This window comes from Pundamilia nyererei, unplaced genomic scaffold (genome assembly GCF_000239375.1).
Source record: "Pundamilia nyererei isolate P.nyererei 1_Seehausen unplaced genomic scaffold, PunNye1.0 scaffold00044, whole genome shotgun sequence".
In the NCBI taxonomy this organism is placed as follows: Eukaryota; Metazoa; Chordata; class Actinopteri; order Cichliformes; family Cichlidae; genus Pundamilia; species Pundamilia nyererei.
Window position 1 is genome coordinate 1,189,931 of NW_005187445.1, and position 18,529 is coordinate 1,208,459.

Below are 18,529 nucleotides of genomic sequence, written 5' to 3' on the forward strand. Positions count from 1 at the left end.
CTAAAATCGGGTTAAGTTGTTCGATGTGCTCAAATTACCGGATCTCAATCCAACAAAGCATCTTTGGCATGTGGTGAAACTCTGGAAGAGATTCAGTGTGCACCAAAATCTCTGAGGAGTGAATTAAGGCAGTGCCTACAAGGTGTACTTGTAGGTAAAGTGTGCCGTGAGTGTATTTTCAACTACAAATTTTCTTGCACCAAATAGCCCATTGGTCGTTTGGTTGCTAGGCAGCGCACCATCCATTCATCTTCAGTGTAGTCCGCATCACACATTCATTCACTTCCAGCCGTCTGCCAGAAGACAACAGCAAAGGTACTGTGCTCTGTTATGCTACTCCCCACGTTTCTGTCGTTAGCGTGTGGCCGAGGTGCAGGACACTTATAGCCGATATCAAACAGCCGGGCAGGGCTAGTATAGCGGTCCTTGTTCAAGTTTTGTCACGCTGTCCCGTTCTGGAATCAGCTGTGTAACTGCCGACACTTAGCATGGATCTGCATTGTACGTTTGTGTGAGTAATACATGTTCTGTATTTACAGCATAAAACTAATTTTAAGAGACTCAAAACACTGTGTGCAACACGAATAAGTAAAATGTAAAATTGTAATAACAAAATGTGGAATACACAAGCAGGGGTTCAGCGTTTATGTGATCATCCGTCCTAGCAGGAGTCAGGCTTTGATTTTGTTAGTATGAGAGAATTTTATGTGTTATTATCACTTTCTTCTGGGTTGTTGCTGCTGTATCTTCAGTTACGATGCATTTTTAAGCACCTTTTCTGTCCTTTTCTGTCTATAGATCTTTGAGGCATTTGATGGAAAATGACATTTTCTCTTGATCCATTTAACTTCTTTTTTCCTGTCGGAGAAGTCCTGAGTGTGTGTTGTCTGACCCTCCAGCATGAGTAATGGACTACATCTTCTTGCACATCACCACCTCATTTGGCTGACTGCTTGTTGGAGGCTGCATATTAAATTCAGTGTTCAGTCTCTTTGGGTGTTTTGTGTGTGTGGATTGAACACACTTTTTGCTGTGTGTGTTGGCGCTTGGCATATTTGTGAATCGTGAGTGCTAGACTACAAGGCATGATGGTTTACTCCTTTGTGTACCCTTTTTGGAAGACTGCAATAGTGTCACTTTCGCTTCACGAAGCACAGCATGTGACCTACTTTAGAGTGTGTAAAATTAAACTAAGAATAAGTGACAATTCATAGCTTTAAGGGATGGATTGATAATGGCTTTGATCTCTAAACTTTGTGGACTGCATGGAAGACCAGTAAAGACTGAAACCACCTGGTTTACTGACAGAAACACATAAATACATCATAAAGACAAGTGACATGCTGCAGCTATAAATGCTGCATTGCACTGAATACCTCATGTGATCTGTGTTTCTGCGGGGCTGACTGGTGTTTTAGTCTATTTCATGGCTCTGTGCCTTCAGTGAATAATTCTGCATCTGAGCAGAGGAATTTTCTCTGTATTTTTGTTGGCGCTCACCTCTTCTACTTGAGATGTGTTTGGAGTGATGCAATATAGTTTCAATGGGAGTAATCCATTTTGGAGAATTATCGCATGCTAATAAATAGATGTGGTTTAACAGGTAGAAAAGCCTCTGTATAACAATGTTTAAAATTAAATGGGTGCACAGATTTCAGATCAGATCAGCTTCACCCACTCTGTCCTTGCATCCCTTCATCCTTCAGTGCCTCCATCACGCATTTTTCTAGCTACACCAGTCATTCCATTTGCAGCACCATCTCTTCATCCTTTTTTCTTTTATCTTTCTATGCAACATCTTCTCACCTGCAACTCTTTCCATTCACTTCCATGTTCACACCTACCTTGCATTGAATCTTTTTCTTTGCTCTCAGCTGAGTGCCTCTCTGTCTGTCACTACAGTGGCCATGGGAAGCTGTGCACTCAAGTAGTGTGCTCTGGCAGCCAGTCCCACCGTGCAGCAGCCTTTTCTATTATTAAATGTAACAGGACCTTTACTTTCACAGCTTAAGATCTCACTGTAGAAAGATTTCCCAGCACAGATGATGTTCCAGCAAGTAAATCAACAGAAAAAGAAACCTTGAAGCCCCACAGAGAAAACAGACTTACTTGCTTTCCTGTATTTTCATTCTCATTCAGCACATGCATAATAAAACCGCAATATATTTGTTAATTCATGAGGTCTGCACGATATAAAAGAATGGAACTACATTTAGATTTACTGGTTTCTCTTTCAAAAAAAAAAGAAAAAAAAGAAAATGGGATGATGAGCAAAGGGAGGAGACCTCAAGGTAACAACCTAATTGGGCCTGGCAGCGTCCCGGGGTGGGGAAGTTTGAAATCACTGTTGTGTAATCTTTAATCAAATCTTGCATTGCAAGCAGAGAGTCTGTGAGGTTAAATCACAGTTGGAACAAATTGTTTTGTAGCTATTTTGTCTTAAGTGGAACATTTAATTAATATCTTTTCCCCCCCATTTTCTTATCACTGATAATGCATTTTTTAATAACTGCATGTACCACTGTGACATCTTTAGTTATAATCAAAGAAATTGGGGAGACACAAGTCATTCTGGGTCTCTTCTTGTGTCACTATTGCAAAAAATGCTTTTGACAAAGTGTACATTTTATTTCATTTTAGTGAAAATGAAGGGACATCACTTACGCTTTCTCCATCTATGGAACATTGCCAAAAATAAAAACAACTTCCATTTCAGTGACATAAAACAGATTATATTCATGCTTATCTATTCTCACCTTGACTGTTGTGTTTTTGTAAAGCGTTATCTCAGCTTTACTGATCATAAAAGGCTACAGCGAGGCTGTAAAGCATGAGAACGCGTCTCTTTTTATGCCTCTTTATTACATATCTGTTTTGTAAGTGACTGTTTTGAAAGTTTAATTGAAACTGTACTTGTCGGTCTATAATTATCTGTCTGATCCATTACTGTGTCAAAAGAGCTCTTTTTATCTGTCCCTATATTCAGACTTGCTAAATGTCTGACTCATAGTAACCTTATAAACTTAAAGTCATTGGCTTTTTTCTTCTTTATTGTTCCTTCAGTCAGTTTCCACACAGGTTTTGCTAGATTATATGTGTATTATTTATATGCTGGTTCATGTGAGGCCACTGGCTGCTCCTGAGACATTCTTTCATCATACATGTAAGAAGCCCCGTTGGCACCGTGTCAGACATATACACATGCAGCTCTGTGAAGTTGCTCTCTGTGACAGCACATTTTTTCTCTCTCCTGTGCTCTTGCCCTTTTAATGTTTGAAGTCCAGTATATTATCGAACCCTTTTGTAAATCACAGCCCCGCCCGTGATGTATGAAATACAAGCCTTTTGTCGTTAACATTTCTGAGGGGATGAGAAGATGCATTAGAGGGCGTGCTGTTTCATTCTGAGAACATGGGGGAGGGATAGTTAATGTGATGAAAAAGCAGAAAAAGCATTCTGAATGTTTGGGGGGTTTTTTTTCATAAATTTTCCACCTTTCTTCATTAAAAGTCACTGTGTTGTGCTTTGAAATCAGATATCCTAATTATAAACCTGTCCTAGTGCTGTTGCAACCACAACCAAAGAATATTTAAATCTTCATGCTGATGCATAAAAGCCTTTCTTTTTTTAAAGAGACTGGATGGATAATTTCCCTGCCTGCTGAATTATTCATCTGCAGACTGTATTTATGTGCGTTCTCCACTCAGAGGAAGATGTCAGTTGGACCAGTGCAAACAGCTTATTAGACTGAAAGTATAGTCTCTCTTTGAAGGGATTTAAATGAGTCACTGTTGCCCTGCATCTATATTTATTCTTGATTTTCATCACAAGTTGCCTTTGCACTGTTTCTAATTCAGCAGTTTCATTACCTGCCAAAGTGCATGGCCATAATCACAGAGTTTTACTTGAATTAGTTTACTCTGTGCTGTTCTGAACAGTCACACTCTTTGAAGTCAGCCTCATTAACATTCAGAGGAGCGTCCGTCATCACTTTGAGTCTGTGGCTCAGTGGCTTAGGCCTTCTTTTCTTTTTAAAATCTTTTGGGAAAATCCTTATTGTCCTTCCCCTGCGTGATGGAGGTGACTAGAGAAATAGTAATATTGTAAAGAACAAGTTCTGACAGGTTATTTTCAAAGTGCCTAACCTCGCTACTGCACAGATCCAGTCCAACAACAAGAAGCTAAACCTTTAAATAAAGGTCTTTAATCATGTGCCATATGTCATCTGTAAAGTCATTGAGATAAAATGAATTACTGCAGAATTTTATAGAATTGATGCATTTTAAATGGTGCAGAATGCAGTAAAAAGCAGGCACACTGTATTCCAGTATTGCTGCAGTGCAGGGTACATATGATATCTATTGATTCATCCTGCTAGCTCTGATTAGCTTCAGTAAATAATGTAACTGCATTTACTGTGGATGATGAAACTGTGTAACCCGATTATCTTTGTGCTGGAATTTAACATGTGCGACTAACAGTAAGTCTTTTATCGGGTACAAAACAGTTAAATGCTAACAACTCTAGCATCACAAGGGCTTCGATATTATAAGTTAAGGCATTCAATTCTATAATTTATTCTGTATCTCACTCATTATCTGTAACAAACTGGTATCCTTCTTTAGAAATTATGAATGTTGATATGTCTGCATGAAACGGTAATTCTCACTGAAGCATGAAGCCAGCATAAATAATGAATAGTATGTACTGTTCCTCGCTTTGATCATGTAATATTGTTTCTGCACCAGCGAGCTGCTATGAAGACTCCACACACCAGATTGTATCTGGGGAGCACATTTCCTGACTCATCAACACATCTGCCCTCTGTGACACCACAGTGTAAGGTTTTCTAGGTGACACATGCAGAAGTTCACCTCTATTTTTGGAGACACCTGCTGTTTCACTGCAGAGGCTCTGACCCTCCACACAGTTCCTTTAGGCTTTTATTGAGCTCTTAACAAAAATAGACGCTAAACCCGAGGATCTGATTTGGTTTGATTTTGACTATCTTGTGTATTAGAGAACAGATGAAAATTTTCAAGTGGGTCAACTACCTAGATTCAAATTATTTGAAGTATTCTTTGGAAGGGCCTTAAATAGACTTAAAAATAATTATTATTTTAAAAAAATCTCCAAGGCAATCTCTTTTTAAATAACAATTAAGATGTCTTTATTCACATTTAACCCAAAAAACTCTGATGGATCTCTGTATGCAAGTCCTTAATCAGGGAAATTTCTCTCAAGACCCATTAGTGCAGTTACTTGAAGTGTCTTTTTTACAGATTGCACACGATTTTGCAGTCTTCCCCTTATCGCTAAGAATGCCTCAAATTTGTTTGACCTAAAAATTGCAGCAAAATCATGCAGAGAAGGAGAAAGGTTCAATGATTAAAATAGGTAGGTTTGATGACATTAATGCACGCTACGTGCCAGCTATCACAACAGCTTAAAGTCTGTGACAGAATTTTAACCCATGCAGACCCAAGGAGAACATGCAACCTCCACTGCAGCCAAATGGTGGCATCAAACCCTTTATTTTGCTTTTTTTCATAGAAAAGTTTATGAATAAAACTTCCATTTATCAAAAATGTTTTATGAGAAAATTACTTAGTAATAACTGATTAAAATCAGACATTTTCTGTTAAAATAAATTCAAATTTGTCTTTTTGGATGAAAAATTTTGATTTGAATATGTATTCCAATAAATACTTGATTTATTGTGCGGCATATCTCATATTAATGTGAACCTTTCCGGTTTCCAGCAGAGGGCACTGTGACTTTGCTTTCTCTTAAGCACCACTTAGAAATGAATATATGCTCATGTAGACACTTGAAGTCACCCCAGTGTAGAGGTACTCTGTGTCTTATCCAACTTTTTTATTGAGCCTTTCATTGCCACCTTATCTGAATACAAACAGCTAATATTACACTGGTCAATTTCGCAATAGTTGCCGGTGGAAATGTGAGGCATCAAATTTACTCCCAGCGTGAGAGAAACAGGATTAAAAATTACCCTTTAGCTTTTTGACATTTATCTACCGACTGTGGGATTTAAAGCCGACTGGAGCTGGGCCGAGTCTATCTCTGCTGTGGCGAGTCATGTATTGATCACCTGGCATGAAGGCAAAGTCCTTCTCAGTCGCAAGGAACCATCCATCACAGAGCTGCCCCAGACACAGTGGAGAGATAGCACGGCACTGAATATGTACCAATTTAAGTGAAATAAATCTTTCTCGGCAAAAATAATAATAAAAAAAAAGATCAATGAGCAACATGTCCCTGGGGCTGTTGTGCTCTTCCTCTATAAGATTATAATTGTCTAAAGAAGACACATTGCCATGATTTATTGATCTCATGATATTAGTTATTGGTAATCCCTTTTAAAATTTGAGATAATACCATTTCGTGGGATAAAGTCGCATAATGACTCCTGTTACCAAAGATAATGGTCAGTCTCCTGCTAATGAAATTAATAGAAGTGGAACCAGACCAAAGAGCTGCACATAAAGGGTGGAACATATGGGGCCCATTCACTTTAAGCACACTAAAACAGCACCTCTTTTCTTCAGCCCCTTCCACCATAATATCCTGGCCCCCAAACAGCAAGGCTATGAAAGGCCACAGTGTGCACGTGAGGCTGTTTGCAGCCACTCCCAGAGGCCCGAGGGGCACGTGACCTCAGTGGGAGGAGGATGGGTCAGTGGGCTCGCTCTATTCCTTCCAGTCAGACGGTCTGCAATCATTACTGTAACTTCTTGTTATTTTTGAATGCGTGCTAGAGGAGGCCAAGTATGTCCAGATATTGAACACAGGATGTGAAACTGATCTTTAGAAAGTGAAGAAGAAGTGAGATGGAGAGCTGAATTAAAAGTGAAACATAATATTAAATACTACTTAAAGTTTCATGAAATTATGACAAAGTGAATTGGAGTCATAAACCTTCTTCTGTCTCCCGCCAGTGCGACTTGAGAGCCGTGCACTCTTAGACTCATTAAGTGAAGCAAATAAACTAGTAAAAATGAAACACTCAGATATAAAGCACCTCTTATTCTTCAAAGAAATTTCAATTCAATTCAATTTTATTTATATAGCGCCAAATCACAACAAAAGTCGCCTCAAGGCGCAAAAGCTGCCCTTTAAATATTCACTTCCTTCAAATATTTGTATGGTACCCCATTTCCTCCACAAACTCACCCTCTCCAGAGATCCTCGTATATGTGTGCTCTTTGTAAAGCCAAGTAACGGAAAAATATTTACAATGTATACAGCCACCATAGGCAGTTTGTTCATCCCAGTGAAGTATAAATACTGCGGAATGATTAACCTCGTTCTTTCAGGGGCTGTTCGCTCTTTAGCATCTACTGGTTAGTCCTTCTCACCCAAAACATTAATAATTTTATCAACCTTGAATCAATTAAAAAAAAGATAATTTAAAAGTAAGTATGCCTTGTAGATTGTGAGACATTTAAATTCCATAAAAGGTCATTCGAATAAACAGTTTGCTTTCTTGTTTTTTATTTGAACAAAATTTTTGTTGAGCCAGCAGTGATATGCTTCGCCTTAAACCACATGCTAGTATGTAATAGATTAGATTAGTAATGTTTATTCGGCTTTAAACAAACCCATACATTAAAGGAAATCAAATAAAAAATGATGACCCACTGAACAAAAGCCTTTGCATGTGTTGCTTGTTTAATCAGCATCTGCTTCTCTTCAGACGGGCTCAGCATTTATTCGGGAGCAAATTTCCTGACACATAAAACACATAAAAATGAATGAGCGATCTTTACCTCTGTTCTGTCCACTCCTCACCCCCTCTTATACCACACACCAACTTGACATCAACATCTGCCCTACTGCTGCAACCCTTTCAACCGCCCAGACTGAAAATAAATTATTGAGATTATGGGGCTGAATGACTGCAAGAGGGAGCATGCAACCTACATTTTCACCTGCAGTACTAGTAACATTCATCATTGTCATTTATTAAAATAACAAGGACTCTGATTTGAACAAGGTAATAATGGATATTTAGATTTTTCAGCCCTAAATGAGAAAATCTACATCTTACATTGGGACACCGAGGGTCCTTTACAAGCTGTTTTTGCTGACGGTGCTGTGTCTGTAGTTTCTCTAAGTGCGACGACAAAGCTATCGGGAAAGGATCTCCTTGTTTTTTTTCTGTTCTCCCAAGAGTTTTCCTGCCTGTCTTCCTGCCCCTCCACTTCCTTTAAGACAAAAGAGGAGCCAGTGCTTCTCAGAGCTCTGGGCCTTGTTCCTGAGGTGATGTGATTAAAGGCTTCTGTCTGGGCTGCATTCATTCAAATGCATCACACACACCACAGCTGCTGTACTTAATTGAATTGTCAGGGCAGGAGACTGAAGGTAGCAACAAGACTGACAGGCTAAATCAATAGAGTGGTACTTAAATAGACTTGGGCTGTGGCGGTACTATTATAAAGATGTTTGTTTGTAATTGAACTAATGATTTGATTGTAGATGTTTATGTTTCACGTGATATAAAGATTTTCAGGATGTAAAACACATTCATCAGTCCTTTAGCTCACTACTCATTGATGCAATATTGTGCTGCTCTCATGTTCTGTATTTGCAGATTTTTACTGTATTTTTCTTATTTTTGTTTGGGTTTGTTTTACTTTATTACATTTTAAAATGGGCTTTATTGTTTTATCAGCTACTGTAACAGATTTGCCTTTTTAACATCTGTCCATGATCTGTTAATTGATCACAGAGCAGTTTCCTTGTTCTGTGATCAATGATGTTCCAAGACTTTGCTGTTTGGCAGGTAATGTCCAACCCGTTATCCTTTGGGTGAGCATTACACAAAACACAAGTTTTAACCTGACAAAAGCTGAGGTGGGTGTGTATGTGTGTGTCACTGGGGTGGTTAAAGGCAGCAGTGTTTCTCTTGTTGGCCTAATGTTGCCATGAAACAAAATAATATATAAAAACATATAAAGAAGCATAAGTTAAGCTTAAAAATTTTTTTTTTACCTGCTTATCTGATAGCCCTGCACTTATTTCAGCCACGTTAAATAAGATTCCAACACATTAGGAGCAAAAACGCTCCCTTCTGTAGGTAACAGCTGAAGAATGGCCACACAGTGTCTTGGTGATTAACACTGTGGGCTCACTCAGAGGACCTTACTGTGGAACTTTTTCCAAACCCCTTCTTATGGGTGGAGTTCGCATCTTCGCCCGGTGTCTGCGAGGGTTCTCTCTGGTTTCCCTCTCTTCCCCCTGTGGTCCAAAGAGATGCAGTTAGTGGGATTAGGTTAACTGGTGATTCTAAATAGCCCATAGGTGTGAATGTCAGTGCGGAAGGTTGTCTATCGCTCTGTGTTATCCCATGTCTTTGAAAAACATATTATTCAATTCAATTCAGTTTTACTTACACAGAATCAAATCATAACAACAGTTGCCTGTAAGGTAAACACTCTACAATAATATGAGGTTAACAAGGTTAATCGTGCCTTATTTTGAGCCAAAAGCCACAAAAAACGATATCATTCATTTCCAGAGTTTCATTTCCTGGTAAATACAGTTAAAAAAAGAGAGAGAAAAGAAATGCATATCACTTCACTTTAAGATAAGCAAGATTACGAATCAGTCATAGTGCCACTCTGAAGCTGAATACCTTGTTGTGTGGGGCTATTGGAAAGCACTCAAAATGTGTTAATAAGCAGCTTTTTGCTCTCTTGTCACCCACTCAGTGTCCAGAGATGCACCTACACCAACAGAGCTTTGATGTTTTGTCTGCACTTCACAGTTAGCTATAGTTGATACCACTAGAGCAAATCAGCGCAACGATAAATTGTTGGTGTTATGGTTTTCTGGTTTTCTGGAGGAAACCCTGGCATGATTGTAGCCACACAAAACAATTAATATCAGCCTCAAGGTGGCACTAGAGATGAAGTGTCGGGATCAACCAGGTTTAAGTAGCCTTAATTGTGCAAACTGCCGTCCAGCTGTTTTGGAGATTTTTCAGAGACCAACCACCTTAGAGACCCAGAGGGTTTACCGTGAGTGAGACTCTGTGTCTGACTGTCAAAAAAAATCAATTACAGCAACAATCAATATTATTCAATCAAGTCTTTATCAGCCAAAGATCTATTCAGTAAGATAAAGTTAGATTGTCTCGCACATGGCCAAGAGACAAGGTGAAGCCTGCTACCAACAAAGTCAGCCAAGGACTGCGGTAAAATGTTTTTTAGGTGATTGCTGTTGCAGAGGAAAGTGGTGATGTAATTTTGGAGAGATGATGCAATTGTCTAACAGCTTCATTGCGCTTGTTTAGTGCACCCGTTGATTCATTACGTGCTTCTCTGGTCAGTTACTGGGAGTGCATTGCAGTTAATGTAATGAAGACATCATTGGTCCTTTGGGAGATTAAAGTCTGCTTTGGTAGATTTGACTTAGTTTCCATTTTACACCGTTTCATTTCAAATCAGCTGTTGCCAGCTAAAAACACTGCTTTTCCCATAAACACAGCTACATATGTCCCGCCTAACAGAAATCATGAAAACATCTGTTGTGCTCATCAGGCATAATACAAATGCTTTGGAAGTGAATCTATGTCCGATAGCTGGGTGACTCTTGTGACTGCAATCCTTCTTTATTCAGTAATCCATGACAGCATTGTTGTCACTCCTGCCAGTTTATCAGATGCAGCAGCCTGCCAAAGGAGAGTCTACAGACAGTCTCCTTTTGTGTCCAGCCTTTCACGTCATTTGATTGACTCACTTAATAGTAAAGCAGGAGAACTGTGTGTTTCATTAACCCTCCTTTTGCGTGCATACCGCAGGTGATGGGTGTGCAAGAGATGAGATGAAGTAACAGATAAGAAACCTGTTTAGAGTTTTCACGCAGGTGTGACAAGACTCTTAGAATAGGACATCTGTGAAAAATGATGAATTATCTTTCGATGTACTTGCTTGACCAGCTCTTTTTCCAGTGACATAAGAGGCGGGAGAACAACTGTTGCTTGACTTGTTTCACAATGCCAAGAGCACCTCTGCCTTGCTGACATCATATACAGTATTATTCCCAGGTTTACGTGTGGACTCACTGCTGTCAGAGCTGTGTGCTTATAACTACACAAATTTTAAGTAAAAATAGACATGAAGTGTCTTGTCTATGTTCTTGATGCTAAAGAGAAGGAATACAGATACAGACAGTAAGTCAGCAAAACTGCGTCTCTTCCCCTGGTTCCCAGAGGTGACTGGCATGGTCAGCAGCCCTCCCTCTAGCCCCCTCCCACTCGTCCTCCCGCATCCTCTTGCCGTTTCTACCCTGCTTGCGAAGGAGGAGTGCGAGTGAGCAAGGAAGAGGCAGGGCACATCAGCTGTGGGAGTGGAACTCAGACGGCAGGCAAAGAATACAAACACACACATTGACATGCACACGCACACACATGCTCAGTCAGCGTAAGTGACACAAGTGCTGGCTCCATTCAGCACTGAGTAGACTGACTCACAGCTATCCATTAGCCAGCATGCCGCATAGAAAGAGGAGTTTCACTTTTGGAGCCTATGGGGGGTAAGAATGAAAATCCTATTGATTCCTAGATCACTCATTCATCTTCACAGAGATGGATATCATGTGTGAATGTATGTGTGCTTGTGTGTCTGTTTCTAGCACCTGCTTTGATGACTCTGCACATTCTGTGTCTGTATTGGTGCTTGCACGTCTGTGCTGCTGGTGCTCTGGAATCCTGTCATTTAAAAAAAGCAAACAAAAAACAGCTTTTGTCATAAATGTCCTGCTTATTAGTTTGATATCTTTCTATTCCATCCGATACTAATGCTGTTGTTGTTTCGTGGTCATTCGTTAAGGTATTAGGGTAAATGTTCACAGTAATGGCGAGGTAAAATAAGGTGACAAAAGCTATAAGGTGACAAAATCAATATGTTAAGATTCAAGTTACTAATTCTATCTATTCCTGTGAATCCATGCTGTTGTAATTGTGCACTATGTTTATTTTCATGTTCGCCTTTGATGTGATATTTTATTGTTTGTCTATGAGGAAAGAAATATGTGCAGTACACTTGAGTGTTTGTCACTGGGCACTTATGTCCGCAGTGTATTTATTTGGCCCACTTGAGCTTTTACAGGACACTGGGCAGTAGAGTCAGCCAAGAATGTTTTTAATGGTCAAAGAGCACGTGCCCCAGTGCAACTGGATGCCTGACAGTGAAAGCGTTGTGTGTGTTTGTGTGTGTGCGTGTGTGTGTTTTGAGTATCTTCAAGAAAGTAGAAAACTAGCTGGGACAGTTGCTGCTAGGCTGAGCAATGTATCAATTTTAGCGAGTGGCTGCAATGACAACATCAGCATGTTTGGCTGTTGGCCATTCAGAGGAGGTATGTTTTCAGGGCCTTATCTCGGCCTCCAGGAGCCCCAAGGACTGCAGTCTCCAGGTGTCCTATACTTTGTAGCTTACCACTGCTTTTTGCTGAATTTGAATGTTCAGTGAGTTGCAAGCTGTGATTTTCCTCTAAGTGAGCTGTTACTAGTGGAAGGGTCAAACGTGTTGATCCACACAACCATATCATATTACCAGTTGTAAATATTTAAACTAGCTGTAGTTTTGTTTTTTTTCTTCAATTTCAGCTACATGATATGATGTGGGGAGGTTAGCCCGATTTGCAGTGTATTTGTCAAACCAACAAGTTAGTTTCATTTAAATTTTCACACAAATTTGAATTTTAATGTTAGAAAACACTCCTCATAAAACAGAAATCTCATGTTTTTTGTTTTTTTAGGTCTGTTTTTGCGTTTATGCATCACGGTCTGCTACTGCTGCTGTTTAGAGCTGTTCTTACCAACTGTCAAGTATCACTAGTGTGTTCAGTAATGAGCACATTAAGATTTGACACATCCCAGTGAGAAGGTAATGGGGTAGAAAAGCAGCACAGAAGTGAAGATTATGCTTTATTCTAAGTCTTTTCACTCTCTGTTTTTCATTTTCAAAGGAGAAAAAAATTAAAGGAGGAACAGATACTTTTTGGTTTAAATATTTGGTCCCACAACTCTCCCAACTTCTTTTATGAAACTTGGGCAAGAGGCTAAAACCTAATGTAATATAACAAAACCTCATATAGGAGTAAAATCGCAAATTCTAGTCTATATATTTCATTAAGTGTTAAAGCATAATTGTAGCCCTGCCCACTCCATTAGAGGACATCTAACTGTTCCCTAATTGGTGCATCTCTTGTTATTTTCAGTTAATAGCTAGTGTAGTTAGTTTTTGAGGGAGCGCACAGCTGGTCAGATAAACCTATAAAGATGTGAAATGTGTCTATATATCATTCTACATGTGTACAAAATAAAACACTACAAAGTCAAACCGTTTACACTAACCTTTTGCTGTAAGGAGTTCTGGTTCTTAACAAGTAGGCTGATATGTTTGCACTCGTTTTCCCCGGTTTGTCACACTCATAGAGTGGAGCATGGATTGAAGGCAGTGAGAAACGTAGACCTGCTCTTGGTATAAAGCGAAGCGTGTGCTTTTTCTGGTTAGCGTTGTCTTTGAATGCACTGGCATTTCAATAGGTCAGGGTGATTGCTAACATTAGGGAGTAATATGTAAGACACTCTCATCCCTGCATCCCGTCGACATTCACTTAGGTGAACATGATCCCTCAGTTTTCAGCAGATTATTCTTTCTTTGACACAGCATGCTCATAATTTTAGAAAGAAAATGGCGGGGCCACTTAATTTAGGTGTGATTATTTACCTTCGGTAGGTTATGGAACCCACTTTCTTTCTCTAAATTTCTTTTACTGAATACAGAAATTACCAGACTTTCATATGCTTTAATGTGACCTTTAATGTGAGTTTTTGGAAGTATTCCTTAGTACTGTTACACACAGGACACATGTTATATGTTACATATACATATGTTTCTGTGTGTATCTCACAGAGATAAACACAGAGCCGTGACTTGTTAAATGAACTGAATGCTCTCCCAATAAACCCATTGACAGCTTTAGGCAGCCTAAACAATGATGCTGTATGTGGAAGTGTCCCATTGAAAGACTGGAAGAATACTTCTCAATCCTGTTCAAAAACAGCTGAATGGAAAGACAGGCACTGTTTTGCAATCTGAGCAGGCCTCAGTTGCAGTACATATTCTCTGGTCAGCTGATTTGAAACTGCCATTTCTTCAAGTAAACAAGCCCACATACCCTTTGGAAAAAATGTTGTTTCACAGTGTGAGAGAAAATACTTCACAATAACAGCATGATTAGCAATCAGTTCTGGTTCAGCAGATGAAGCTAGAGCTGGCATCATCAAAGAATCTACCATAACCTTCAAGCATATTGTTATTGAAGTGGTCTGAGAGGGAAGTAGACAGCTGCACCTCATCTGGGGTCAGTTTTTAGTTCTTAGAAGATCTAGTCTGTGAGTGAAAACATTGAGCAGTCATGTCTTTTCTAAAAACAACAGGTAAACAGTGTAAAGTATAATAATGCAGATGTGTCGGCTGATCATGTGCTGATCTCCCCGCTCATCTTGTTTTCTCTTCCTGTTTCAGCTTTAACATAAAAAGGGTTTATTTTAATGAAAGTAGCTGTTTTTCATACTTTGTGCTTCTTAAAAGAAAGAAACAGCGGCTTTTATCTCTGGTTTTTGATGATCAATTGTCTAAAGCATGTTATTTCAATTTTAACCGTGAACAATGAGAAGACAGTGTAGAGGAGCTGATTTTGTTTGATGAAAAAAGATGATTACACTGCAAGATAGAGATACTTGAGAGCAGGAGGCCATTCAAGTACCGAAAGGGCAGTGGCAAAACAAATAGGAGCTGCAAGGCAACCAGAGGGCTCTTCAGTGCCTGTGTTCTCATATCACCTTGCATATTTACTCTGACATTCTCATTCACATCCACAATGACGAGCCATCTGCGGAGAACAAGTGGGAGGGAAGAGACTGACAGAAGCAGTGTTAATTAACTAATGTTCACAACGTTACCATCAAACTTCAACTTATTAAAAGACCAAGTTCAAACAGGTATGCTGCTGCATCTTAGCCCACTGAAGGTTCTTATCTATATCAGATATTATGACATCCTTATGTTGCCTAACAACCAGCTGCAAATGGGCTAAAATGACCCATGTGTACCGTTGATGCACCATTTTCATTTCATGAAAAGGACATCTGATTCATATCCTTAAAACTTGGATTATATGTCATATATTATGACACCATTATGTTGCCTGACAACCACCTCGGAACATAATAAATTTTTATAAGCTTAAAAAAAGAACCTGTAACATCAGGCATGTACTGGTCGATTAAAGAAACAGCTGGAAAGGATCTAATTTTTCTGTTAATCGTGTTAACTCTGAACCTAAAGGTTATCTGAAGTACATGCAGGGCTACAAGAGTTGACCAAATCTGATTGTTGTGATTTTTCCATAGATAATTATGCGCTCTTTATGTAATTAGTACAGCTACTCCAACATGATGTAACTAAAATATAACTGAGAGAAACACAGAACACCACACTACAACTATGTGAAATTAAAGACAACTGAACAAGTCTGCTATGCTTGACTGGTAAATAAAAGGCTTGTCATGTGTTTTGTTTGTGTGGTAGATGTGCTAAATATTTCGCTACCAATGTGTCTGTTTTCACATACACTGTATCTAACTGTACTGTAGCTAAATGGGGACATTCAGCCACTTTGCGCTGATTAACGTGGGCTGAATGAGCCCATTGACATGAGCTCATTCAGCCCACGCGGGGCTGAGATACAGTACAGTGTCTAGATCTGGTCACGTTCATCATTGTTTGACAGTGTTTCCCATGTTTCCCATCACTACCCTAGCTGTTATTTCTGCTTAAGGCCTTGTGCATCTCACTGAGTATATTTTTGAGTCCACTTCATACTTCCACTTCAGTTGGATATAAGAATACTGTATGTCCTTGTGTAGGTTTTAAGGGCAGAAAGACCTTATTCAGAATAAAGTGAATAGGCTCACATTCTGCTTTCATCCAGTCATCCACGTTTCTTTAGTTTTGGTGGATAAATAGGGGCATTTTGCTTAAGTGGAACACACTTTGCTACAGACTGAAATCTCTCCAAAACTTTTTGATGGATTTTCACAAAGTTTTGAAAAGACATTCATGTTATTTATGAAGCCTTTGGTAAGCCCCCAGCTTTTTATTTTTTATCTTGGCAACAAAGGAATGAAATGAAATTTGCTACACCCTCAGGATGAATAGTATTTATGTTAACATCAGCTGATGGCAGTTAACCTCAATACCAGCCCTAATCAGCCAATTGCTCAGCTGACACCCTTCCAACTGGTAAATCTCATATAGAGTGCGCTATTTAAGTTGCTTTAGAGTCCTTCCAGTCGCTGCACTTTAATAGTAACTCTCCAGCTGCTCTCCCTGCTTCAGGCCCCTCATGTCTGCAGATGGCTGTGTAGCCAGGTGTAATCTCCTCTCTGAAATAATGTTAATCGAATATAGCCTTAGTTATATTCGCTGACTTTATCTAAAAGGGCATTTGAAAAGTGAAGCTAGTGCAGAAGTGCTGTAAACATGTATTCTTCCCAGTGGCCTGAAGAGGCTGATTTTTCTAGATACAAATGAAATCTGCTTATGTAAAAGTCTATGTGATAATAAAACCTTGCTAAGCTCTGTCCTCATGAGTTTCAATTGCAAGATTCATTTAATACAGCTACATCACTATGGTCCCTGTCAGAATCACAATGAACCAAATAGCAAGACTTTCTTTTAAAAAGCAAGTTTTGGGTTGTTTTTTTTGCTACCACATGAGCAAACAGTAGTCCTGGGTTTCTTAGTCACACCCACACCTGACTAATCACTTTGGGTTTCAAAGTATCAAGAGTGCAACTGTCAAACAGCAGCACATTAATCACACATATCAACTATTTAGTACAGTCTGTGGTTATGCTCAGTATTTACTGCAACTAATCAAATGTTACCCTGCAATCACGTTAGCAAGGTGTCGTCTTTATTCAACAGATAATAGGTTAAGATGGTTAAGATTTGGCTTTTTCACTTCTGTTTTAATTGGAGAATATTAAGCGAATACTGTCAAGGACTTCAGTTATTCCGAACTCCTGCAGGGTGAACTGGGCGTAACACTGCCCATGACTCCATTAGAATTTACTGCAGCCATAGGGAATTAGAATAATTTCTGTGTAAGCTGGAATCACTGGGATCACGTTTTTTAGCATTAGATGAAGGAACATCTGTTCCTACAAATGACTCTTGTTTAAAATGTGCGTTTGAAGGTACTGACTAACAGCACTGGCCTTATTCTTTATCATTATGCGTTCATTCCCTAAGAACATTAATCTCAGGGCTATTTTCCAGTTTCTTTTCTATCAGTATGTTGTTGTTGTTGTTTTTCTGCTGGTGACAACTACTGTTGGGATGTTTGTGCTTGACCCCTATCTTGATTATGTTAAATTTACAGTGCATCTCATATTTAAGATACAGAATTAAAATTGGAAGAACATGCTAATGCAGCAGATTTGTAGCTGAACAACAAACTTCTTTGCTTTAAGCTGGATTTCCTCCAGTCTAACTCCTGAGCCTTGTCTGCTGACCTACTTGCCACCAGCAGTGTTGCTGACTTTTATATACATACATACACCACTGGCTTAAGTTAATTCTTTGTAAAGAAGTGAAGGAAATGTTTAAAAGTTTAGCCAGAGATGAGAAGAAATTGCAAGCTGTAGTTAAACTCAGATTAAGTTGAATTAACCAATTGTTGAGTGTGACAGCCGCTGACACAGTGATGACCTCGGGTTTCTGAGACCCGCCTTGAGACTCCTTCATCCCTCCTTGGTGTTTGTTTCCATGGTAACCCATTTGTGTGTATGATACCTAGCTGAAAGCATACAGGAAACATTAAAAATATATATTTGCTTGTATCTGGCTCTGACCTGAGCTTTAATTCATGTCTGTGCTGTGATGGGCTGTGAAATTCACTAGTTAATCTCTCTCTCTTTTTTTTTTTTAGAAAATCAAATCAAAACAAGGCTATCCACAGTCTTTTCACAGTGAGATTTGAATGTGCAAAATATGACTCATGATACAAAAATGCATTAGCGCAGCCATATTTATTATAGTCCACTTTTGTCCTCTCTAACAGTGACAGAATATTTTTTGTTTTGCTGTTACGGCTGGGATTTTTTTCACCACTGACTGTTGTCTTGCCCGGTACATCTTTACTTTATTTTATTTACACACAGTCTTGTACAGTTAATAGAAATGTGATTTTCAATAGTGTTATACCTTATGCATAACAAATAATAGCATTTCGAATTGCTATGAGTGTAATAATGTTAGTATGTTCAGTCAGTTGGAGACTTAAGAAGATCAGATTCAGTTTTTCTTGTTTCCTGTCTAAACCCTAACAGCTCAGAGTCTTTGGTGTAAAGCAAAATCCCTACAGAATCTATCCCATCATATTCTTTCCAGCACAGTACAGCAAAAAACATGTTAATTTCATAATCAGT

General features: G+C 39.1%; 1 protein-coding gene across 6 annotated transcripts in view; it reads left to right on the top strand.

Annotated features, from left to right (window-relative positions):
* Positions 1-275: 275 nt before the first annotated feature.
* rap1gapa (RAP1 GTPase activating protein a) overlaps positions 276-18,529 on the top strand; it is a 52,781-nt gene continuing 34,527 nt past the window's right edge. For 2 of the 6 annotated variants that reach the window (XM_005731659.1, XM_005731660.2), the window contains exon 1: positions 11,381-11,559. In XM_005731659.1, coding sequence (XP_005731716.1) covers positions 11,516-11,559 — 44 coding nt within the window. In that variant the 5' untranslated portion in view covers positions 11,381-11,515. Of the gene's footprint in view, positions 316-11,378; positions 11,560-18,529 lie in introns of those variants that run through there. The other 4 variants (XM_005731668.1, XM_005731658.1, XM_005731657.1 and 1 more) reach the window with 4 other exon arrangements.